Raw genomic sequence first — 24,949 nt, forward strand, 5'->3', positions numbered from 1 at the left:
GGCCTGGAAACTGCATTCCTGGCTCTGTCCCCACAGAGCCCTAGGAGCCTAATATTACTAGTATATCATTAAGTTTGTAAAAGCCATCTGTTTTTCTTTTTTGACTTAAATGTTTTATCATGCCAAACACTGGTCACTATAACATAGATACTGGCTTTGCAGTGCTGGAGAGGCTTTTTCAAATAAAAGGTGACAAGCCGCCTCCTGGCTGAGGGTGCTGTCCCCGTACGCCCCCTTCTGGTTGTTTCTCTAAAATCAGGCATTCACTCCAGGGCTGCCCTGAGTTCCTGAGCGGCCAGCAGACAACATAATTGGGGGGCTTCGTTTGTTGCCCACACACAGACCTGTCTCTCCCTCAAGCTGAGCTCTATCAGCCATCCATGACCCCCAAAGTATGTGATGGCAGCTGACAGGGATCAGGATATACCCCACCTCCCCCCAGTATGCCACTCTGGCCATCAGGATTATTTTGAGCTGAAGGTGATTGAGAATCAACAGACACATGGAGAGTTCTCTGCCCTTTCATTTTCTCCCTAAAAGCAGGGAATAAATTTCCCTTTAGAAAAGTGACAAAAATTTCCCTTTGTGAAGGTGGCTCTACCTTCTGTACTAGGAAGAGGAGGGTGACTCTTATCACCGGAGATGGAGAGTCAGCATTGAGATGAGTCTGCATCGACAAACCTTGCTAAAATCACCCTTGTATTCCTTTAGTTTTCCCTACATATTTCCTAGTCATTTCCCTGCAATGTATAGTCCCTTGAAGCCCCTACCCCCTTTCCTTTTTTAAAATAGTATATAAGCACCTGAGTTGAACTGCTTCTTAGAATTTCACTTCTTTTCTGTAAATATTGATAAAAATGGAGTGCCTTTTCTCCTCTTAATCTGTCATTTGTTAGTTTAAGTCACGGGCCCCAGTCACTGAACCTAAGAGGGTACAGGAAAAATTTTGTTGTTCCCCCAATACAGCAATGGGTCCCATGTCACATATAGGACATTGAGGTTCAGAGAAGTAGCAATTGGAGGCTATGGACTGCAGGAAAGGCATAGCGATCCCTTGACGCCCTGAGGACATGTCTGAAATGGAGCCTGGGTCTCTAACACTTTTGTGCCCAGGAAGGGAGCTGCCCGGGGCATTTGCACAGTACCCCTGGCCCTCAGAGCCTGTTCCCTTGCCCTTTTTACAGGCTTCCAGGTGATGTGATTCAAGCCAGGGACTGAGGAAACATGAGACCAGGGCCTAAGCCAAGCCCCCTCTGCCTCTTCATTCCCTGATGCCCCCACCCTGTGTCTCCTGGGCAACTTACACTCACTCCCACATAAAGGTGTGGGCTGTGGAGGCCTGGGAACCAGCCACCTGGCACTCAGCCACAGACTTGGCCTCTGGGGCCAGGGGTGTGGGGGGCTCTGGCAGTGGCCTCATTCTTTGGCAAGCAGATGGCTACAGTTTCCCTGGCTCTGGAGAAAATTGCATGGACCCACCCTCTCCTGAACAGCCGCAGCACAGAGGCAGGGATAACTTTGCCAGAGGTCAGCCTTGCCTCCAGCAGGCAGCTGGTCTGGAAGTCTGGGGTGGTTGTGATTAGTCAAGCTGCCTGGTTAGGAAGTTAAAACCCTCTCTAATTTCTTATTGGATGAGTTGCTTCCTACATGTCATTATTATGGGAGGGGCTCTGCCTGCCCTGCCATTCCAAGTCCCTCAGCCTTCTCTTAAACTAAAGTCCCGGGGTCTGGAGCAAGACCCCTCAACATTCTGCTTTGATGCTATTGTAATAATGGCGATAGTAAATATAGGTTACTATAGGCCAAGTTCTCTTCTGAGAACAGGGGTTTTCAAAGGGGTCCAGAACCCTGGGGGCTGCTGAGATCCTTCCTGGGAGTCCATAAGGCCAAACTATTTTTATAATAATATTAAGATGTTCTTGCCTTTATCACTTTCGTTCTCTCACATATGGACAGTGGAGTTTCCAGGGAATATTGGATATTGAAACAAGTCGAATGCAGAAGAGGATGTGAGGCCCATCTTCTGCAAAGCTGACATTAATGAGAGGCAAAAATGTAAAACAAAGCCTCTCTTTTCATGGAATTCTTTGTTTTGGAAAATATGGCTATTTTTCATAAAAAATGTTATAATTAGTAGGGTTATTGTTGATTATAATTCAAAAATTAATACAAAAAATAAATAAGAAAAAAAATAACAACTAATACATAGTTTAAAAAATTCTGTTTTAATTTCTAAATGACAAATATCAGTAGATATACCCCATATAAATAGACATGCTTTGGAGTTCTCAATAACTTTAAGAAGGTGAAGGGGTGTTGAGAACAGAAAGTTTGTGAACTGGTGCAGGACAAGGGCCCAATCCGGCCCATTGCCTGTGTTTATAAACAAAGTTTTACTGGAACACATATAACCTGTGGCTGCTTTCCTGGAATAAGAGCAGAGTTGAAGAGTTTGACCAAGACCATCTGGGTCCCAAAGCTAAAAATACTTACTCTCTGATCCTTTAAGAAAAAGTTTGCCGACACCTGATGGAGAATAACGCACTTAATCTTCTTAAACAGTCTTATTATTGTTTCTGTTTTACAGATGGGAAAACCTAGGCATAGATAGATTAAGTTACTTTCTTAAGGTTACACAGCCAGTGAGGCTGGAGCTGAATTAGGAGGAGCTCCAGGAGAGGTGGTGGTGTCACACCCCTCAGGGCCCAATGACTGACCCAAAAGTTGGGGTGTGGTAGGTGTCTGTGGTTAACCTTCTCCTGCCTGGTCTCTGATCCCTCTTCTTCTGGTAATAGCACCTGGATATTCCCCGAGGACCATATCCCCTCTCCTTATCAGAAGATTATGTGGGATTCTCTGAAGGTCTTTCTAGGGAGGACCAGATGCTGCTCTTTCAGGCCAAAGCTTTTCACCCCACCTGGAACAAAGAATTTAACTGGCCTTATGCTCACCTAAATCAACTCAGCCCCCTCACCTCTGAACCTTGCTGATTACAGTTTTGTAAGCTGTCAACCATATTCACAGAAACATTCACAGAATAGGTAGAGAGGTGAGGCCCCACCGATGAGGGCGGTGGGGGTGGTCCTCTACCACCTTCATCTTCGGGGTCAGCTTCTGGAAGGCTGGAGTGGGGGTGTGTGGCTGGTGCTTTGTGGGCAGATGGACAGATGTACTGTGTGGGGCGGAAGGTGGAGGGAGGACAGGCTGTCAGTCCCCTCATAAGATCCTCGCCCCTACCTCTGCCTCTGATAGGCTGCCGTCACCTTGACTGTCCCCTTCCACCCTTGGGCTGCTCTGATCTTTGACCTCTAGGACCTGCCACGGGCTGTGGATAACTTAGGGGCATCACAGGAAAGTCTGTGCAATGGGTTATAGTTTAAGATGGAGCCCCTCTGAAGCAGCTTCTTGGGGGACGGGTGGGTTCGGGTAGGGGTGCTAGAGGCCTGGGACTTAGGGAGGGCTCACCTCCCATTGAGGGGAAATTCTCTGGGCACAGGGCCTCTGAGCTGGGTTTCCCAGGTGCCTCCTGCAGGGTGTTTGTGATAATTTTGCAAATGCATGGGGCCTCACAGATGCTCCCTGAGGTCTCACTGGCCTGACCATCCATGATGGTTTTTGTCCAGGATGCTTTAAGATCAAGGATGGCTGCTTTTAGGTACAACCTGGCTTGCAAAGGCAGCAGCCGTAGACTGTGGGAGACGTGGAGGCCGAGGATAGAGGCATAGAACGGCGGTGGGGTGCACTGCCTTGCCCCCCCAGCCAGGATGGCTGGCAATGACCTGGTTAGCATCTTTGGCCTTGGCTTTCTTAGGCCTGCTATGGCAGCCAGAATCCCTGGAGCTTTGGCCACCAAGCTCTGTGAGGGGTGGAACTTGTCTGCTTTGTTCTCTGCTGGATATGAACACCCAGGCATTGCAAAGAGTGTATGACTGGCAAGCACCAGCTTTCTCATTCTTAGCCACTTTCAAAATGCCTCCTTCCATGGTCCCCCCCAAAAAACTCCGGGAACACTTTGCAGAGAAGGATAAAGACCACTCCAGCCCATAAGCCCTTTGATTCAACTTTTTATTTTTTTTTTCTTTTTGAATGTCATGCAATAATTCACAGTCCCAAGCCCACAGTTTTCAAACAAGGTAGGAAAAAAGGCAAAAAGAAGCAAAGGAAATCGGTGGTGTTGTTCTTTTTTTTTCTTTTGTTATTTCAAGCAGGACCAAATGTCAGAAAAAAATGCTTCTTTTCTCAATCATTAATTTTTTTGTCCTTTTTTAAAATTGTTTATTTTTTTTAAATCGATTTCTGCAGGCAGTAATAGTAGGGTTTGGTATAACCAGCAAGCACTCCAGTGTGTGTCTGAGAACGTGTGTGGTGGGGTATGAACGTGTCTGGTGGAGGTCTGTGTGGGACGCTGGGTTTCCGCTTCTCCGTCACACACGGGCCACCAGCTCACGTTTACCAGGGGAAGGAAAGATTCAATTGAGATGATAAAACTCATCAATAGAAGCAATTTTTTTTTCTCCCGGTTTTTCTTTTAAAAATGTTTTTTTTTTTTTTTTTTTTTAAATTTCCATTTTCCCCAAGGTTCTCCAAAAATGGCTGAGTTAATTCGAATCCCTTGGCTGTGTGGTTTGTCTGTCCCCGAGGGCCCCCATCGTGGGGGGCCGGGGCTGGATAGGGGGCCCCGAGGGTCTTTGTGGGACACCTTGGCGTGTCCTGGCCCTGGGGACTCCCTCCAGAGTCCGGGGGTGTCCGGCAGGTCCTCTCCCGGGCCTCCCCCGTGTGCTGGGCAGGTGGCAGCGAGGTGGCCCCGCGGCCGCGCGCGGCTCCTCCCCGTGGGGTGTGTGCGTGGGGTGCGTGGGGGGGCCGGGCGGGCGCGGGTGCCACCTCGCCCTGGCTTAGCACCAGTCGTCGTCGTCAGTCTCGCTGTAGGCTTCATGGAGGCCTTTCCGGGAGCCCGGCCCGCGGGGCCTGGCCAGTCCGTGGGCCGGGTAGTAGCCGTTGGGGAGTCGCCGGCCGTGCCTGGAAGGAGACGCACAGGCCGGGCCTGCGGCCCGGGGAGTCCTGGGCGAGCACGCGTGTCTCACAGGAGGCGGCGCGTCGTAGGGCCCGTCGTCTGCACCACCGCCCGGGCCGTCAGCCTCCTCGTAGTCGGAGCCCCGGTAGTAGCCGTGGTGCCGGGGGCCCGGGGGGCCCTCGGATGCGTGCGCAACGGACGCTGGCCATCGCGCCCCGCCGTGGCGACACGGTCTGGGGGACTCACTCCGGGCTGGGCCCCGCCGCTCCATTGCTGGCGAGCGGCTGCTGCCGTGTCCCCCAGGCGGCCGCTCCCCGGCCAGAGGCTCAACCGCGGGGCCTGGGTACCTCCGAGGGCCGCTGGGGGCCGCCCGGCCAGGTCGCACCACCGGCTGCTGCTGCTGCTGCTGCTGCTGTGGGGGCCCCGAGCCGCCGGCCTTGCGGATCACGGGGGAATAGGACACGTGTGGCCGGGGGGTGGAGGGGGTCTGGGGGAGCTGGCGGCGACCCCGCCGCGGAGTGCTGGTACCAGATGTTGAGGGGGCTGGGCTTCCACTTACGGAACTACTGCCCTACACGAAAATTGAAACAAAGGAAATCAAAAAAAAAGATACAACAAAATCAACCAGAAGGAGACAGGAGGAGACAGAAGGGGGGGGCAAGGGAAAACCAAAGGACAGGAGAGGGGCCAGGGGCGTGTGGGGAGGGGGGAGGAGGGGAAAGAGGGGGAGGGGGAGGAGGAGGAGGAGGAGGACGACACAGGACATTTGAATGGAATCAAAGGAAAAAAAGCAACAGCCACAGGGGTCAGGAGGGGGAGGATGGGCAGGATGGGGAGGAGGAAGAGGATGGTGGAGGAGGGAGAGAGACGAGGAGGGCAGGGGAAGTCGAAAACCAACACAACAAAGTGAAAAGAGAAATGAGAAATGGAGTTTTGTAAGTTTCAGGATTAAAATAGCAGAAGTTTCAAAAATTACTCACAGGCGTCCAGAGGACAGAAATCATAATTGAAACAAAAACAGAAGCCGGGTTAAAGGAAAGCAAAAGGCAGCGGCGGCCAGCACGGCATGAGCCATAAGGACCAGGCTGGCCTGAACTCAAACGTGATCCATAACCAAAGAGGAAGCAGCTGCAGGCAGGGAGGGGGCGGCAGGCGGGCAAAGGGCTGGAGGGCAGAGTGGGGGGGCGAGTGGCAGGGGGCAGGGTCCACCCACTCCTGCAGGCTCCCCTTGGCTTGGGAAGGAGCCCCGAGGGTCACAGGTCACAGTGGGGAGTGAGGACACTGCCCAGAGTGGCTGTGGGGTGTGGGCCTCCCCCACCGGCTGACCCCCCATGGCTTGGTCTGGGGACAACTCCAGCTACACGCACCTGCCGATGTGCCATGTGCTCTCGTCCCTCGCTAGGAGAGCGGGACCAGCGCTGGTCACGGGCCCGGGGCCGGTGCTCAGGCCGCTCCTGGGCGTAGCGCTCCCGGTCAGGGGGCGGGGGGTGGTGGTGGTGGTGGTGGTGGTGGTGCGGCCGGTGTTTTCGGTCCTTGGGCCGGCCCCGCTCCTGGTCCCGCTCCTTTGATGGCAGGTCCCCGGACTGGGTGGTCATGCTTAGGTCTGTCCCCAAGCCTGGGCCGGGCAGGGGTCAGACAGACAGATAGCTGTGAGGGAGGGGTGGGGCAGGACATGCACATAGGAGGCCACCAAGGGGGTCTGTGGGCCCTAGAGAGGGGCACCTTCCCCTGGACCAAGGAAGGCCTGTGGTGGGTGCTGGGGGTCCGGTCCCCAGGCTCTGATGGCCCAGCTTGGTCCCCTAGGTCCCATCTAGGCCTCCCCTTCTCTGTCTACCCCCCCCAACCCCATGCCTTCTCTTCCCCTCTCTTCCCTTGCCCCCTGACAGAGCCTCCCTCTGATCCCCGGGCCCTGAGGGGCCGCCCACCTGTGTCCACGTCTGTGTATCGGCCCAGGGAGCGCTCAGAGGCGCGGTGGCTGCGGTCACGGCGCCGCTGGTGGTGCCGCTGGTTCTCCTCAGGTGGCACCCGCTCCAGGGAGTAGTCATCCAGGCGCCGGGCCTTGGGGCCCAGCACGGAGGCCGAGCGCTTCATGGGGCTGGTGTCTGAGATGGTCTGGGGGGGGACAGGCGGGCAGGCTGGGGTCAGTGGCTGGTACCAAGTGGTCCGGGTCTGTCCTGCCCCATTGGCCATCAGTGATGGTGTGTCGGCTGGGGGGGGGGGGGGGTCTTGGCTCCTGATCAACCAGGGCCTGTGATATTCTGTCCCCTCCCAGGCCCATCCTGGGTTCTGGCCAGGAGGTTCCATCTGATCTACCCTTGCTGCTTCTCAGGACCACCGCTGGGGTTACCTCCTGGCCTTGAGGGTCCAGCCAGGGACACACAGGCTGGCTGAAAAGATGAGCTTTCCCCATCCAGTGCAAACCTGGGAACCCGGGGAATTAGGCAGCACGCCCTGCCCTCACCCCTGCGTGCTCTCCAAGAGGGTGAGAAGCCTGACTCCCATGGCTGTCAGGCCTACAGGCTTAGGCCCAGCAGCCCAGCACATCAGCTCACTGTCCTCCTTGGCCAACAGGGCCCAAGCTTTCCTGCCTACCCAACGGGCCACCCTGGCCCTCGAAGCCCTGGGGCACCTGCCTTCTCATCATCAGCCTACACCCGGGGAGCCTGTGCATGCTGCCCTCCTGGGTCATGCCCTGGAGGGAGGGTCCTGTGGTTCTCTGCAGCTGGGAGAGGGGAGGACAGGGAGGAACTGGCCCAGGTGAGTGGCTGTTGGCACTGCCCGAGGCACGAGTTTTACGGGACACAGGGCTGTAGGACCAGAGGGTCAGGGGAATGAAAAAGAGTAGGCCATGTATGGGGGAGTAGGTTGGAATTTTGGAAGGATGGACCCTCTGGCTTGGGGTCTCTGAAGAGAATAGGGTATAGGAGGGAGAGGGAGAAGGGGGGGTGGGCAGGACTACTTCCCAGGGCACACGTGAGGCACAAAGAGAACACAACACACAAGGATGGGGCTCCATGGGGGAGCAGGTGTGGTCTACAAAGAAAGGTGGGGTCTGGGGACTGCAGAGATGACAGGACTGCCCTGAGGGGGGGTGGGCAGGAAGAGGGGGCCGGAGCCCAGCTGGGCAGCGGACTGGCTGGTGGTACATACACTGAGGTTATTCCCACGTGGCCGGCCCCTTCTCCTCTGTCACAGCCCCACGGGATGGTGCACACAGAAAAAACAGAAAGAAGAAAATAAATATAAAAGCCGAGAAAGGGAGTGAGAGGTGGTACATGGACCTGAAGAGTGAAGGGGAAAATGGAGGGAGAGAAAGAAAGGTTAAAGTCTCTAGTGAGTGGGTGACCCCTGGCCTGGTCAGTGGTCTTCCCACAGGCACAGAGACAAGACAGGACACAACACAGACAGACAGATGGCAGAGGCACGAGATAGACAGATGGACGGCATGGCCACAGGCCCCTGGCCCCGGGCTCTGCCTCATGCAATGCCCCAGCCCTGGCTCCGGCTGACACTCAAAGCTTGGAGGATGACACTCAAAGCTTGGGGGTAGGAACGGTGGCCATCAGCTGAGTTTGTCACCACCCTCTCCTGGGGCTCAGCAGCTAAATCCTGGGGCAGGGAGGGAGATCGGCAGGATGGGGTTGGGCAGCTGCATGCAGGCTGGGTGCCCCCCACCCAGGTTGCCAGCAGCCACAGGCCAGGCCCCTGGGCGACCCTGGCCCAGCCAGGCACAGCACAGCCTTCCACCCCGTGCAGATGCCCTGGCATAGCATACAGACAGCCCGGCACAGTCAGGCATGCTGCCCCGCCTCTTGGGCTGGATGGGCAGCCAGCCATGCTTCTGGCTTCTGACCCATGGGCCGGAAGCATTGGGATCTTCACACCCTACCACCCCCAGAGGGCCCTGAGCTGAGTGGAGCAGCCACACACAGACACACATCAGGCACACGACCCTGGCCCTCCCCAGTGGCCCCCACAGAGACCAGATAGGACGGACGCCAGCTGTCTTGGATCCTCCCCAGACTCTGCCACCTGGGAGCAGACCCACATGTGCATGTGTGTGCATGTGTATGGAAACACAGTGTGTATGTGTGCATGCGTGTGCATGCCTGCGCATGTCTGTGTGCGTGCTTGTATTCTTGATTGCAGTCTCACAAATCACCTCCCACACCCCCACACGTGTCCTCCACATCCTCCCGCCTCAGCACCCCGAAACAGGGCAGAGACAAACCACTTGGCAGTGGCTATCGCACCCTGCCCCAGGGTGTCCCTGTCTCTCTGCCCTCCATTGGAGGGCGCTAAGAGGACCAGGGCCTCCAGGTACCCCAGGCATGGCCAGGCGGGGCCTGTGTGCTGGTGCTGAGGGTGGAGGAGACCCCGCCCAGGCCTGGGTCCTGGAGAAAGGTGATGCCTTGGGCTTCAGGAGGCAGGGCCTCTTGGGCCCAAGTCCACCTGCAGGGGGGTGGGTGAAAGCGCTCACCTGGTTCTCCGCAGGGAGGCGGGGCATGGAGGTGGCCCGGGCCTGGCCTTCCATGGGGAGGTAGCGCTCACTGTCCGAGTAGCCATCTCGGCCCATCTCTCGCATCTCTACAGACTGCAGACAGATGGCGAGGCTGGGTGAGCCCCAGGGCTGGCCACTCAGACCCCAGGGGCAGCCTGGTATGTGTGGAGCTGCAGGCAGGGGGCCCAGTCCCCACCCTCATGCTGCTCGGGCCCCTGAACCTTTGGAACAGTGGGGAGACAGAGGAACCTGAGAGTTGGGCTGGCTGTTGGTCATGTCGTTAGGGTGCCCTCGCTCTGGGCTCCATGTGCCCGTCTTCTGAAACATCTCCTGGGCTCGCTGGGTCACCCAGGAAGGGCTCTCTTTGATGCCACTTTCGTGAGCCATCCTGTATGTGGGACACAGGCCAGTGTGGCAGTGGGCACTCCGGGGGCTTCTGCGTCTAGGATTGGCGACCCCTGCCCCTCCATCCCCACCTCCTGGCCAGAGTGACACTCACAGGCCTCCTCCTGGGTCTAGCTGGGTGGAGGGAAGGGCATTCTGGCCAGGCCCCCCCTCTTGCGTTGGTGATGGGGGCTCCATGCGCTGGAACATGAGAGGTGTCCGGTTCTGGGGAGGCAGAGAGCAGCATTTGTGCACTGGGTGGAGGGGGGCTGGGCACAGGTGAGGGAGGCTGTGGAAGTGACGCTAAGCCCACCCATGACTTGAAATCCCAGAAATTATTCATGACAAACCCCCAACACACACACACACACTCAGGTCAGATCCATGAGCCAGCCACTAGCCTCTTCCTTCCAAATCCATCCAGAACTGGATTACTTCTCACACCTCCATGGCCCCATCCAGGTCTCATCTCATCACTTCCCACCTGGACCAGTGCAGTAGCCTACCTCCTCTTAGTAGGTCTCCTAGCTCCAGCCATTACCCCTCATGGCCACCAGAGGGCACGCGCGCGACCACCTGAGTGAGGCCACTACCCTTCTCTACTGAAGAGCTCCCTCATTCTGAACAAAAGTCAAAGTTCTCCTCGTGGCTCCTAAGGCTCTGCATAATCGTCACCTCTGCACCCTTGTTTTCTCCCTCTGCTCCGCTTGCTTGCTGTGTTCTGCCATATGACCTCACTGCTCCCCAAACTCCAACTCATGGTCCTGCTTCAGGGCCTTTGCACTGGCTGTTCCTTCTGCCCAGAAGGCTCTTCCCCCAGGTATCTGCTTGTGTCAGTCTTTCTTCTTCCTTCAAGTCTTTGCTCAGACACCACCTCCTCAGGGAGGCCTCCCCTGACTACCCATTTCAAGTTGCACCCCTCTCCCCCAGGCACTCTTTCCCATGGTGCTGTGTTCTGCCATGCTATATAATTTAGTCATTTGTCATTGGTGGCTTTTCTCCAACTGAGGTTCTGGTCTGTTTTGCTCACAGCTGCACCCCCAGGGCTAAGAATAGCACCCAACACACAGTAGGTGCCCAATAAGTGTTGGTGGAGCAGATGAATTACTCCAGGTTATTTCTCCTTGGCACAGCCTTACTTTTCAGTGATCTGTCCTGGGGCCCGGCCACATCCTGCTGTGCTGGTTGGTCCTCATGGTGACCAGGAAGCCAGCATCGCCCAGCCAGGGTGACCCCAGAGAGAAGGACATTGGAGGAGAGGGCTGTCAGGGCCCAGGCCATACCTGCTCCTCACGCATGGCCTGCAGCTTCTTGGCCTTGCTCTGCCGGTAGTACTCCATGATCATCATGGCCGCGTAGATCTTCCCCACTGTCAGGTCTGTGGCTGGAGACACAGAGTAAGCTCACCGTGGGTGGGGGTCCTTGTATGCACCAGACCCCTGACCCTGTGCCTCGTTTCCTTCCCTCTATGTCTTGGCAGGTCGGGGCCCGGGGCTGGCCAGGCTGGGCTCTTACACTTGTGCGGGGTGACCAGCAGGTCCAGCGTCTTCTGGGACAGGTTAGGCCAGATGGCCATCATCTCTTTCCGTAGCTCGGCGTCCATCTGCTGTTTGTCGGCCCCTCCTGCAACGTGGGCACAGAGAGGCCCTGACTGCCTGCCTGGGTGCCTGCTGGCTTCTGGGGCAGCTGCCAAGCTAGCAGCTCCTGCTCTGGAGTCCTGGTTCCCTTGGGTCCCAGCGCTCAGTGGGGCTGAGCCCGGAGGAGGAATGACTATGGGGGCTCTGGTCCTCGGCAGGGACAGAACTGTGGAGTGGCTGTGCGGGGGACAGTCCAGCACCGGAGCCTCAGGAGGGGCTGGATGGCCCAGGTGGAAACCTGACTCCCACTTACTAACTGTGCGACTTAGGTGTTAATCTACTGCTCTGTGCCTCAGTCTCCCCATCTGTGAAATGGGGATGATAGCAATTGTACCTGCCTCACTGAGTTGATGATTAAAGTAGTTAAGGTGCATGCAGCCTGAGGACAGTGTCTGCCATAGGACCGTTACTGCAGCAGCCCACGGATTTGGGCTGAGGCCTGGCGTAAGCCCCAGGGGGGCTGGGGTGCCACGGAACAGTCCTGATGGAGGTTTCTCCCTCAACCAAGTCTCCTCTGCTGTGGAGGTGACCTTTGGCTGTTGCCGATCTCTGGTCCCTCACTCCAGCCATGGTGGTCATTAAGGCTCTTTGCCAGCAATTCTGGTCCCTCCTGCTCAAGTGCATGGGAGCGTGGCCTGTCTTGGCCCCTGTGGTTGGCTGGGGTCATGTGAGGTATGAATAGAGTGAGGGGTCACTTTGGGTATTTAATGGCTGGTGAAAGACCCTTCTGAGTTCTCTTTCATTCTGTCATGAAGGCTGGTGACATTAGGGACAGTGGCTGCTCTCTCAAGCCTGGCCTCTAAGTGACTGATGAGCAGAGTGCCCTGCCGACCCAGGAAGGGCACGTTAATGGGAGTGGGAAGCAAACCTTTCTTGGCTTGAGACTGCAGGGCTGTTTGTAACACAGCACATTTTTGTCTATCCTGACTGATATACCAGCCTGGCCTCTGTTCCTACTTCCATTTTCAGAGCCCCCAATCCTGTGTTCCAAACACTTACAGCAGGTATGAAAGAGACATTGACCACAGAGCTAGAGCAAGGGTACCGTGGTGCCCTGCTGGGCGAAACATTAACTTTGTAGTTGCTGGATTGTGTGGGGAGAAGGGCAAGGGCTGGCTACTGGCCACTAGAGAAGTATTTCAGTGTTTTAACCACCATCTACCGGGGCACGAAGGTTGACTAGCTGCCCTGCCTGGGCAGCTCCATTATCACACTTTGCCTCCACTCCCCATTGGCCTCTCCTTGCCCAGCCTTCCCCACTCCTCCTTTTCCTGTGTCCAGCCTGGGGCTGCATCTGGTGCCCTGCCCAACTTCTCCTTCTCAGTAGAGATGGGCCAAAGCACACACGTCTGCCAGGCATTTCATACAGCTTTCACTCATTTTTGCCCATGTGATTCTGGAGACAGGTCTTTATTTTGGGAAAGAGCCTTCAGAAGGGCGTTTCCGCAGGTAAAGCTCAGATCCTGCTCTGGAGGGTATTGAGGTGATGGGGAGCTGAACGGCCCGGACCAATGCAGTTACCTCTGCCCAGGTGGCCCCGTCCCGCCTACCGCTGCCAGGGGGCATGTCTGAGCACCTGAGTCAGTCAGGTGCCTCCTCCGTTCAGAGCCCTCAGAGCTCCACCTCGCCCAGGGTCCTGCATAATCTGCCCTCATCTGTTCTTCTCCCCTCACTCTGTGCCAGACACACCGACCTCCTCACTGTTCCTTCAACATGCCAGGCACAGTCCTGCCTCGGGGTCTTGCCCAGGCTGTTTCCTCTGCCAGAATCATTCTTTCTACGAATATCTATCTGGTGCCCTCCTTCCTTCAGGTCCCTGCTCAAACCCTTTATCAAAGAGACCTTCTAGCTACCTCACCATCACCTTCTATGCCTTTTTCCTGCTTTATTTCTCTTCTCTGTACTTATCGTCTCATGTTGTTCCCTATCTCACCCATGAGAGGGCACGCTGCAGGGGTTGTGGTCACTGGGGCAGATGTGTGGGCTTGGCCTCAGGTTCACAGGTCAAAACTATTGTGGGAGACCCTTTGGAAAATGCCGTGTAGCTGGGCTCTCAAGACTCAACACCAACCGATAACAGTTTTTCTTTCCTCATGGGAAGCAGTTGGAATTATAGCTATATTTCCCGTCCACTGTAGCTAAGCAAGGTGCCAGGGGTCTCTGGTTCCTTCTCAGACATATGGGAAGGGAATGAAGAGAACGTGACATTTCCTCTTAAAAGTTGCTCTCTCCTTACAGCATAGATGTTTCCTGTTTCTAGTGGAGAAAAGGAAGACATCTGTTATGGCCTGAATTATGTCCATCCAAAATTCATGTTGAAACCCTAAGCCTGATGTGAATGTATTTGGAGATGGGACTTTTAAAGAGGTAAAGTTCCATGAGGTCACATGGGTGGTCCTTAACAGGACTGGTGTCCCATGAGAGAGAAAGAGACACACAAGGGGTGCACACACACAGAGAAAAGGCTGTGTGAGGACACAGCAAGAAGGCAGCTGGCCGTCTGCAAGCCGAGGAGAGAGGCCTCAGGAGAAACCGACCTGGCCAGCACCTTGACCTTGGACTTCCAGAAATTCGAGAAAATAAATTCTCGTTGTTTAAGCCACCCGATCTGTGGTATTTTGTTATAGCCACCCGAGCTGCTCTTGGCTTCTGAATTAGGTAAGGGAGTCAGGGCAGTGTTCCTTGGGCTCAGCTGGCACTGTGGACACGTGGGGCCAGATCCCTGATTGTGGGGCTGTTCTATGCATTGTAGGATGTTGAGCAGCAACCACTAGATACCAGTAGCACCCCCTTCCCCAAGTCCTGACAACCAAACCTGTCCCCAGACATTGCCACGTGTCCCCTTGGGGGAACAACATCTCCCCAGTTGAGAACCACCACCTTAGGCTCCCTCTGCTTCAATTCACTGGGAAGCCTTGCGTTCAGGACTGTCCTTTACATTTAAACAAAGGGAAAATCTTTAGAGAATTTCCAGGTGGCTGTCAGCTGTGGTCATGGGGTTCGCTCAAGTATGAACCCCAGGTGTATTCCTCCTCCAGTTACAGAATTATTAACACTGGGGCTCCCAGGACAGGAGTTTATGGTCCAAAAGTCCTCCCCTCCCCATTTCATTCTGTAGGCCTTTTGGTGAAGAGTCTCTGTCACAGGGTCTGTCCTGCATGCTCTGGGGTATTTAGCAGCATCCTGGCCTTTACATGCCAGAGGCTACTAGCACCAGCCTCCTCCCAGCTGTGACAATCAAAAATGTCTCTAGACTTTACCCAATGTCCCTGGGGGAAGAACGGTCACTGGTTGAGAACCGCTCACTTAGGGTTTAACCCCTGATCTCGCTCCCCAACTCTCAACCCTGCTATCCTGCTATCTCTTTTTACACAGTATTTCTTACCTGCAAACATGTTAGATATTCAACTTAGCGTCTTTATTGTTTGTTGCCTATCTCCCTGCAGCGCCACAAGGGCCGGAGGTTTGCCTGCCTTTCACTGTCGTGTCCCACGTGCTGAGGACAGGACTGGAGACACAGCAGGCACTCAGTGAAGGCTCTCATTCCATGAGCTGTGGCCAACATGGCCACCAGTCTCACTCAGGCAGACAACTTGCCAGAACACCCTTCTTTGGCGCAGGGAGGTCAAAGCCCTTCAGCTCCCAGGAGGCCCACCCTAGAATCTTCCAGGCCATTGCAGAACTCGTCTTCAGACAGAATCTGGTCTTTGAAGGGATTAAAGGACGAGACAGTGCCCTTTGGCTGGTCAGCCATGTGGAGTCTTGAATGAGAACCTGGGCTGGCCCTGAGTGGGGTTAACCTGGATTTCGCCTTTTCTGAGACAATGGCAAAATGCATTCCTGTGTTTTGAAGCTGAAATCCCCTTGCAGCCAGTGGCATGCCAGGGCAGAGAACCACGTGGGCACAGAGAATGGCAGGCAGGCATGGAGACATCTGGGAGGAGTCCAGGTACTTCCCAGAGCTTCTGGAGAAGACCCTGGCCTTGATTTCTACCTGGTGAGGGCCCAGTTGAGCCCGCCTGGACTTCTGACCTACAGAACTATGAGCTGATAAATGCGTGTGCTTTAAGCTGCTACATTTGCGGTCATTTGTTACGCGGCATAGCTAGCTAATACATGAACTGAGGCTTAGAGAGGGTGAGGTCGCCTGCCAAGGTTTGTAGTGAGGACAGGGCAGATGGGAAAGATGAGCCCACAGAACATGACTTTCCCACCTGATTACAAGGAAACTGCTGCCCAGCCTGCGCTTCCTCACCTCCCTCGGCTGGACCCAGACCACCTTTGACCATGCTGATGAGGGGACAGCCTGGGGTGGGCAGAGCCACAATACAGACAGGACCTGGGCCCGATCGGTGATGTGTGCCCAGCTGCCTGGCAGGTCTGTGTTGCTCGCCTCTGACTTGTTGCACAAGAAACTAACTTCCATTTGTGCCAGACAAGGGTGTGGTTCCCACCCCCACGTCTGCTGTCCCCTGCGCCTCATCCTCACGCCCTGTGATTCTTTCTCATTCTTTCTGGTGGCTCCTCCTGCTCTCTCTACCTTCACATGCATGTTTCCCACTTCTACCAATACCTATCCTCAACTTCACTCCCTCCGCCGGCCACCGTCCCACTAGAAGCTGCTCACCTCCCTCGCCAACAACTTCTGGACTTGGCTCCTCTGCCTCCTCTTCCCCTTAGGAACCTGGAAGGAGCCTGTATCCCTGAAGTTCGGTCCGCCTTCCTCCTGACAACCCAGTGGCTTCAGCTGGGTGGAGGCCTCACTGCCATCTTCAGCCCCCCAATTTCCACCTCTGCTGGAGGCTACACCCAGTCCTCCAGCACCAGCTTGTTTCCTGACTTGCTTCTCTCTGCTGATCATGTCCTCTCTCTCTGACCTGCTGCTCCATCAGCTGCCAAGTCACATCTAATCTGCTGTCAGGCCTCTGAAAACCACTCCAGGTCAGGGACCCTGACTTCTCCACTAGAGTTGCCCTGGTCAGGGTGACCAGTGTTGACCTTTCACGAAATCCACCAGTCACTCTTGGTCCTCATCTTCCTTGGCTGCCGGGCAGCCCGACACGCTGGTTTCCTCCTTCTGGAGATGCCCTCCAGGAGTCCATACTGCCCAAGTCTCTGCCCACCTTCCTGGCCACAACTTGTCAGTCCCCTCTCACACTGGAGTGGCCCTGGGTTTGGTCCTTTGGGATCTCTCAGTTCACATTCATCCCCTTGGAGAGCTCATCGAGTCTCCTGGCTTAAAATCTGTTAGCATCTGACGCCTCCTGACTTCTATCTCTGGCCCAGACTGAAGACTCTTCAGCTCACCTCCCTCAGAACCTTTTCAGGGAGCACCCCCTCCCCCCACTGGAAGTGTAAGTGGAGAGCCCCCTGTCTACTCCATGTCTTCATGTGCCGCAGGCAGTGCTGACCTCCTGCCCTCCCTTCGCCCCTACCCTCACCTCTTCCTCATCTCAGGCAACAGCCCCACCCCCAAGTCAAGGGTGGCCTTGACTCCTTCTAGCTACACCCCCTCCATGCTCCACATTTGAATCCATTGGCCATCCAGTCAGCTCAGCTCCCAGGAAGTGTCCAGAATCTAAACAGTCAGAGCCACCCTCCTATCTTCATCTGGATTAGGTCAGTGGCCTCCAGTCTGGCTTCTTTCCTGTCCACTCTCCCCACTGTGGCCAGAGGGGCCTGTTCAGATGTGAGGAGCATCAGGTCCGTCCTCTTCTCCGAATGCTGCCTTACGCCCCACACCCCCTTTACTCAGAGGGCAAGTCAGTTCAACACAGCCCCAAGTGACCTCCTACCCCAGGGCCTTTGCACCTGCTGGCCCTTCTTCCTGGGGCACTTTTCCAGCAGGTATCCACGTAACTCATCACCTTATCTCCTTCAGTACCTCCTAGGGGAGGCCTCCCCCACTGGAAGCGTAAGCTGCCAGTTTAGAGTGGTGGCTGGTGCACAGGCAGCACGCCCTAGATATTTGCCAAGTGAATGAATGGGTGAGTGAGTGAAGCCCATGACGGGGCAGCGGCTCCTTCATTTCAGGCAGGGACAGGGATCCTTAGCTGCCCACAGCTCTCCCCTCCAAGGTCCTGCCTCCACCCTGTCCCACCCCTCGGCCCCGCCCCCACCCCCTACCCTTGGCGATCTTGATGTCCAGGGCTGTGCGGATCAGAGCCATGAGGGTGGAATTGAAGTGGACGGTGTTGTCATCTGCAACAGGCAGATCCATCCGCAGGAGCCTCTGCAGAAAACCAAAGGCAAGGGCAGTCATTCCCAAGCACCCCTCCCCATTCCCCGTGAACCAGACCCGCCCTACCCAGGGAGCTCCAGGAAGAACTCTGAAGGCAGCAGCTACGGTGCTCCCCACCCTCAGGTTACTGGCCCCAGTGCTCCATTTCCCGATTTCCCTTGGTGGCCCATAGGGAGGGCACTGTTTTCCTATGCTATGAGCCCCTGCCCCTTCCTCTCCCACCTGATGGACCCTAGATCTGGGTAGCCCTGCCCCAGAGTTCTTCTGGACGGCTCCGTTCCATTCTGACCCCAAAGAAGCATACAAGCCGGATCACAGAAGACATGCAGCAGCCAGGCAGAGGGATCCACGGCCACAGCTACCTGGGGCCGCTGGCTCCCCGCCCCCACCCCCGCTTGGCCCAGACCAGCCCAGATGGGCACAGACCACATCATTTCTCTGAGAAGCAGCAAGCAGGTGGCCCCCTCTGATGGGGTGGGCCCCTTGCAGACATGCAGCGAGACCAGCCGTGACACACAGAATGGCAGACGGGCGCATGCAGACGGAATCTCGAGACTCATTCATAGCTCCGTGGAAAGTGTATCTCAGGGCAAGTCTGGATCTTGGCTCTGTGCGATGGTGGGGTGAGGGGTGAGGGGGTGTTCCCATGGCCAAGGGAAGAAGATTCCCTGTATCCCAGGCAGGGGCTCTGGCCCCTGTGCTTGGTGACATGGGAGAGGATGCTGGGCTGGTGTGTACCAGCCCAGGCTGAGGTGGCACGGAGATGGGGGTTGAGGGTGAGTTTGGGGTTCATCTGGGGATTCAGACACATGTCAGCAGGAAACACAGAGTTGGAGATGGGGAGAGGGATGGCAAATCCAGAGTAGAACATGAGAGATGGGGTGGGGCAAGGTGGGGAGGGAGGCAGTAGATACAGAAACACACATACTGGGCCACTGTGCACAGCTGTGCAGGTTGTGCACTGCACAAAGGGATTCCTGTCTTAGAAATCATGGATTTATGTATTTAAATGACAACTTCCCAGCTGCCAGCAGAAAAGTGGTTTTTACACATTACTGGATTACAATTTTTCAACAGGTAAAGTGTTCTGTGGAAAAGATGATCTTTTCAAATTTGCACAAAGTGCCTTATGGATCTGTGGTGGCCCTGCACAGAGGCCAGGAAGGAAAGGGCTCTTCCTTTCTCCTGTGTGTGCACACGTTTGCACTGGTGTGTGCATGCACACACACGCACACACACTCTCTCACTCTCTCTCTCAGACAAGCAGAAACCAAGAAGAGGGACAAGAGGACAACTGGAGAGAGAAGGGATAGGCACAGGGATTTTGAGATGCTGGTAGGGCTGCTTCATCCAGGTCTTGACTTGGAAGGAGGGGTGCACGGAGGGAGGAAAAGGAACAAGGTTGTGGGGAGGCAGCTACGCAAGGCAGAAGGAATGACACTGACAGGAGAGGGAAAACTTCTGCAGACACAGGGTGGACCAAGGTGGATGGGAGAATGGGATGATGGGGTAATCTTTGTTTTTTTTTGGGGGTGGGGCGCGGGACTTATACAGGTCATCCCTGAACTTCTTGGAGAAAACAGAGCATCTGTCCTTGGGTGCCAAGGGAGATTCCGGGACAGGGGTCTAGAGGGGTGGCTTGGCCCAGCCACCTGGCGGCAGGACCCTTGCTCCTTCAGCCAGCATGCACCACCTCCCCGGACGGCCATGGTGCCTGCCCGCCCCAGGCTCCCGCCAAGGCAGCGTGCATGGCCTGCATCAGGGTGCCACGGTCCAGGGGTCCAGCTGCGGCCCGCCTGCCCACTCTGGAACAATGGAGAGGCATGTTTGGGTGTCTCGGGGGGAGAAGATGGGTGGCATAGGGACAGGGGCTGGGGAAGCAACTCCAGAGGGGAGGGTGGAGGGGAAGAGAGGCTGTGGATATTCCTTGGGAGGTCTTGGATCCCCAAGGCCCAGTGTCAGAGATCAGCTTCAGGTGTGCATGGGGGGGGGCACTGCTGGACCTGGGGGTTTAAGATACAAAAGATGGAGCCAGGGCCTTGCCTTTTTGGGGGCCAAAGCCCCCCCTGCTGAAAGGTACCTGCTCTGGCCTGGGCGTGGGGCTGCTCTGCGTGGGCAGAAAGGAGGCATGGTGGCAACCCCCCCCGAAGTGTGTTTGTGTCCAATTTGGTTTCCAGGGGACCAGGTGCAAGGGAACCTAGGGGCTCCCCTCCCCCACCCCGCCATGCGGCCATAATGGAGTCTCAAAACACCAAGACACACTCATCGGAAAGGACGGACACACTGTGCTGCTTAGAGTCAAGGGATGGTCATGATCCATTTACTTGAGGAGGAAAGAAAAAAGAGAAAAAAAAAGAAGAGGAATGCTGGAAAAAGAGACTTGGCGGATTATTCCTGGCCAGCACTGAAAAATCCCCAGTGCCCGGACGTCGGTGGTCAGCAAAGGTAATCTACCTTGTAAGCCACTCTGGCCGGACACTTCTTCCCCAGACCCAGGGGCGGAGACATGTGTCTCAGCATCTGATACATGTCCGGGTAAGGCATGCGGCCCCTGGCAGCACCGAAAACAAAAACGGGAGTGGGGACGGGGAACCAAAGGAAAGGTGGGTGAAGGGAGGGGAAGAAACAGAAGAAAAACAAAAACAAAAACCATACGAGCCAAAAAATAGAGAGAGAAAGATGCAGAGAACAATAAAATAGGTATTTCAAATAAATGGAAAAGAGGAGGAAAAAAATGGAAGAAAAGGTAATAAAAAAAGATTACTTCACTGCTCGCGAGCAGGGAGAGAGAGAAAAGAGAAAAGTCAGATTCAGTTTTGACTCTGAGCTATGATTCTGGTGGAATGTGGAGGGAACGGGTTTCTTCCCCCCTCAGTTTGGAGGGCCTGGAGCAATGCTTTGGTTTGGTGTTATTTTAAAAATTGGGCAAAGTTCTCTGGTTTGGCTGAGGCTGGTCTCTGAGGGGGCCTAGGTGGGGAGGAGGGGCCAGGGGTGGTGGAAGATAGGGCTGGGGGCTTCAGGAGGCCAAGGTTGGAGGGGGAGAGAGTGGAGGTGACGGTGGGAGGGCAAAGCAAAGTTACGATCCCTCCCGGATGTGTCTGATTTGGGGTGCCGTTGAGACCCTGGGATGGGCAGCTTCAGCTAAGAGCAAGCAGAATGGCTGAAGGGAACGGAGAGGTATGTTCCATGCTTCATTGAGTCTACGTGACTGCATTCTGTTGGCTAAAAGAATTTTCTAGTTTAATGCAAGAAAGAGAGATGGCTCTGTTTTTTGGATATATATATATGAAATATATATATTGAAGAACCCCAAGCCACACTCATTCCATGGATGCTAGCAGGTTTTAGTGGAAATCAAACCTTGCAAGCAACCCTATGAGGACATTTCTTGCCTAAGCCGAGAGGGGGAGATATTACACGCAATAAACTGTACATATCCTTATAATGAATCCGACCGCTGAAAGGAGAAGAGAGGGGATTAGTGGAGACACAGGGGCCAAGTTGCCTTCACGCTGGCTCCCTGCACACACAGGGAGGTTGTGATGCCAGGTGCTGGGGACCCCCTGGCTTGAAAGGATCAGGGAGACCTGGGATGAGTAAAGGTCCCTGAGACATTCCCAGACACTCGCAGACCCCAGGGGACAGAGGGTTTTGTTTGGGGTGTGCCAGGAGCTCTGGGCTGGGGGGCACCTCCCGAAGGGCTCTCCTTGCACCTCCCCCTTCAACAATCTACATGGGCTACACTGGGGTGGGGGGGGAGCTCGTGGAATAGAGGACATGGGGACAGCATCCAACTGCTGTGACCTAAAATCAAAAGAGGAAGAGTTAGGAACCAGCTGAAAGTCAAGTCCCAGAACCGCGGCTCACCCCAGCCTCTCGGTCTCACGGAGGACTTATCTGGGGCTGCACGGATGGCAAGGATCCAGGCCTCCCTGCTTTCCTCCTGAGGCCTCCCCTCCAGTGCTTAGGCGGCAGAGGGGGCCCATTAATGCTTTCTCAGGTCCTGAGCCCAGCCTGAACTAGAAACTTCAGTCAGTGACTAATGGGCTGTAAGCATCAGGACGGTGCCTCTGAGTGTCCTGCAAGTGCTTGGTGTTGAGCAGGAGCTCAGTTCACATGCACAGGATGGAGCCAACCCTCTGACACCACCACCTGTCAGCCAGAAGGGGGCAGTCTGGTGCCTACGCAGATGGGAGAGCTCACACTTCTCATGACCATGAAGATGCAAAGGCCACAGAGGCTCTGTGTCCTCTCCCCGGGACTTATGTGATCATCTGCTCCAGGGTCCTGGGATCCCAACGGGAGCTAAGTTCCACCACTGTAGTCTTGCAGCCAATCCTGTATGCCAAGGGAGCTAGGCCAGCCCCTCTCTCCACACTCCCAGGAGAATTGAAGCTGAGAGGCCTCTGGTTTCCTCCCTGGGGCCTGGCAAATTTGTCCTCACCATCTGGAGGCCTCATCGTGAGGGGCAGGAGAGACTCACAGGAGGCGAACTCCTCATGGTTGACCCCCTCCCTCATCTCCCTGAAAGCCTGGGGCTTGGGTGGGGGTGGTACCCAAAGCATTAACTGGGGGCATGAGAGGATGCTGATTCTCATCTCCTTCCTCTACACTGACCGCCCTGAGATGCCTGCTAGCTCCCCAGGGACCCAACGTCCCAAGGTCTGGGCTCCAGTGCCAGAGAAAGGTGGATGGTGTGGCTGGAGGATTCGGGGTGACTCCTTACCACGCTGCAGGGTCGTACTCGGCCCAAACACGCACGTACTCATCCAGGTGGTGGGGCCCCAGGATGGAGGAATCTCGAGTGAGGTATTCAAAGTTGTCCATGATGACAGCAACAAAGAGGTTCAGCATCTGTGGGCGTCCCGGGGGCCAAGAGGGGGTGGGGGAGAGTGAGAGCCATCCAGACACATATACACAGAGGCCCAGAGGGAGAGGCGGAGGGAGATGAGAGGGGAAAAGGAGACAGAGAAAGAGATGGAGGGAGGGCAGGTAGGAAACACACATGTGCCAAGGAGCCCAGACAGAGAGATGGAGAAATGGAGATGGGGGGAGAGACAGAGATAAAGATGGAGACAGAGAGTCAGAGAGAGAGAGGGAGGAGAAGCCAAGTGAAATAGGGGTTAACACTAAGGGGACCACCATGACCCCAAATCCTCCCACACCTGGCTCCCACTAGGGCCAAAGTGAAGGCTCCACATGGGCAAAAACCTTGTTGTGTTCCAGCCCCAGCACAAAGTAAGCACTCAGCAAACATTTCTTGGATGGATGGATGGATGGATGGATGGATGGATGGATGGATGGATGGATGAATTTTCCTGCCCTCATCTGCCTCTGATAGCTCCTTTTCATGTGTTCTTCTAGTCTGTAGAGCATGGGGAGCTTGCATCTTTCTTGCCTTCAGGCCTTTGCAAATGTTCCTTTAGTGAACATCTCTCTTTGGGTAACAGCACCTGAGGAACCCCTTCCTTTATACGTAGGTGTTCTGGTTTGGTGTGGCTGACCCTTATCTCACGGCTCCATAGGTGGTGGTCATATAACCCAGGCTTGTGATTGGTTAGGGAGGGGCACGTGACCCAAAGTGGCAATGAGAGCCTTTCCTGCGATTTTTTTCTGGCACTCTGGCAGCCTTCTTGCCTCTATAAGGAGAAGTATGAGAATAAAGCCAGTGTGGAGGAGAACAGCAAAGAGGATGGGGTCCGCTTGCCTGGATCCAGCCTCACCTAGACTTTTCAGTTATACATTTTAATGAATTGCATGTTTTGCTTCAGTCAGTTTTTGTTACTTGCAACCAATTTGATGACTATGTGGTTGAATTCCTGCTCACCATCCCTGGGGGCCACTCTTTGAAATCTTCCTTCTCTTAGTGTGAATCTCCCCCATCAAAGCACATATAAGATTGTGCTATTGTGGCTGACTTGTCTGCCCTTCACCCCTACAAACTGAGAGAACCGTGTTCTCCCCTTAAGCCCCCAGTGCCTAGCATAAAGTAGGCATTAAACAAATGATTAGATATAAACATAATAGGTGATTAATAAATGACCTGTAATTCTACATGTCCTTAATTTTAGTGAGTCGATTTTTAATTCATCATTTCATGACTGAGTACCTGCTGTGTGCCAGACCCTGTCCTAGGTGCTGGTTACACAGCAGTGAGCAAAACAGAAATTCCTGCCCTGGGAGGGGGCTGATGGTCAAGCCTTATAGATGTTTTCTAGGGTGCCTGCCCTTCCTAGATGGACTGCATTATAAGAGCTTGACCCTATATATGCCCATAGCTGCTTGGACAAGGGTGGCCATTTGACCAAGGGCTGGCATGGCCCAATCAGACTCTCTTCTGGGAATCTGGAACTGAGCAATGGACCCTCTGGGTCAGCGGATGTAAGTCTCCCGGTGTGAGGTCATGGTCTGAAGAGGGTGGGTGTGCTGGGCTTTTGCTGACAGATGCTGCTGCCTGGCCTGGGATCTACAAACCACTTCTCCTACACTCCCTCGGCAGCTGGCTTCTTCCATCATCTAGTGGGAACCACAATCAGGAGGCCAGACTTGGGAGGAGACAAGGAGAGGAGACTCCTTCTGCTTCCTGCAAGGGTCTGTGTTGTGGGTAGAACTATGCCCCCCACAAAAGACATGTCCAAATCCTAATCCTGGTCCCTGTGGATGTGACCTTATTTGGAAAAAGGATCTTTGTGCATGTCATCAAGTTAAGATGATGTCATATCGGATTAGGGGAGGCCCTAAATCCAGTATGACTCCTCTCCTCATATGAGAGACATGTGAACACCAACACACAGGGAGAGGCCATGTGATGATAGGTGGCAGAGACTGGAGACGTGCTGCCACAAGCCAAGGAATGCTTGGCACCAGCAGAAACTGGAAGAGGCCTGGAAGGATCCCTCCTAGAGGCTTTGCAGGGAGCATGGCCCTGCCAACACTTTGATTGGACTTCTAGTTTCAGGAACTAAGGAACAAAAACTTCTGTTGTGTTAGGCCATGTGGTACTTTTTCACAGTAGCCACAGGAAACTAGTACTGTCTGCAGTCGTCCAGGGGCAGCAGACAGCTAGTGCCAGGGGCCGCTGGGTCCATCAGTAACACCCTCTTTTCCTTTTAATACCCCAGCCCTGGCAGTCCTGCAGTCAGTAATCCCTGGTGATTTCAGCTTGTCTGTTTGCT

The 24,949-nt window shown here is 54.9% G+C and overlaps 1 protein-coding gene across 13 annotated transcripts in view; it reads right to left on the minus strand.

Annotated features, from left to right (window-relative positions):
* Positions 1 to 4,048: 4,048 nt before the first annotated feature.
* Positions 4,049 to 24,949, minus strand: part of CACNA1A (calcium voltage-gated channel subunit alpha1 A) — a 286,036-nt gene continuing 265,135 nt past the window's right edge. For 4 of the 13 annotated variants that reach the window (XM_074338066.1, XM_074338064.1, XM_019746093.2 and 1 more), the window contains 12 exons: positions 22,501 to 22,628; positions 21,135 to 21,231; positions 17,660 to 17,765; positions 11,412 to 11,519; positions 11,180 to 11,280; positions 10,012 to 10,121; positions 9,762 to 9,900; positions 9,492 to 9,605; positions 8,162 to 8,197; positions 6,937 to 7,123; positions 6,379 to 6,626; positions 4,049 to 5,582 (listed from right to left, as the gene is read on the minus strand). In XM_074338066.1, the coding sequence (XP_074194167.1) occupies positions 4,893 to 5,582; positions 6,379 to 6,626; positions 6,937 to 7,123; positions 8,162 to 8,197; positions 9,492 to 9,605; positions 9,762 to 9,900; positions 10,012 to 10,121; positions 11,180 to 11,280; positions 11,412 to 11,519; positions 17,660 to 17,765; positions 21,135 to 21,231; positions 22,501 to 22,628 (2,064 nt within the window). In that variant the 3' untranslated portion in view covers positions 4,049 to 4,892. Of the gene's footprint in view, positions 5,583 to 6,378; positions 6,627 to 6,936; positions 7,124 to 8,161; positions 8,226 to 9,491; positions 9,606 to 9,761; positions 9,901 to 10,011; positions 10,122 to 11,179; positions 11,281 to 11,411; positions 11,520 to 17,659; positions 17,766 to 17,805; positions 19,580 to 20,228; positions 20,326 to 21,134; positions 21,579 to 22,500; positions 22,629 to 24,949 lie in introns of those variants that run through there. The other 9 variants (XM_019746095.2, XM_019746094.2, XM_074338069.1 and 6 more) reach the window with 8 other exon arrangements.

This window comes from Rhinolophus sinicus, linkage group LG07 (genome assembly GCF_036562045.2).
Source record: "Rhinolophus sinicus isolate RSC01 linkage group LG07, ASM3656204v1, whole genome shotgun sequence".
Lineage (NCBI taxonomy): Eukaryota > Metazoa > Chordata > Mammalia > Chiroptera > Rhinolophidae > Rhinolophus > Rhinolophus sinicus.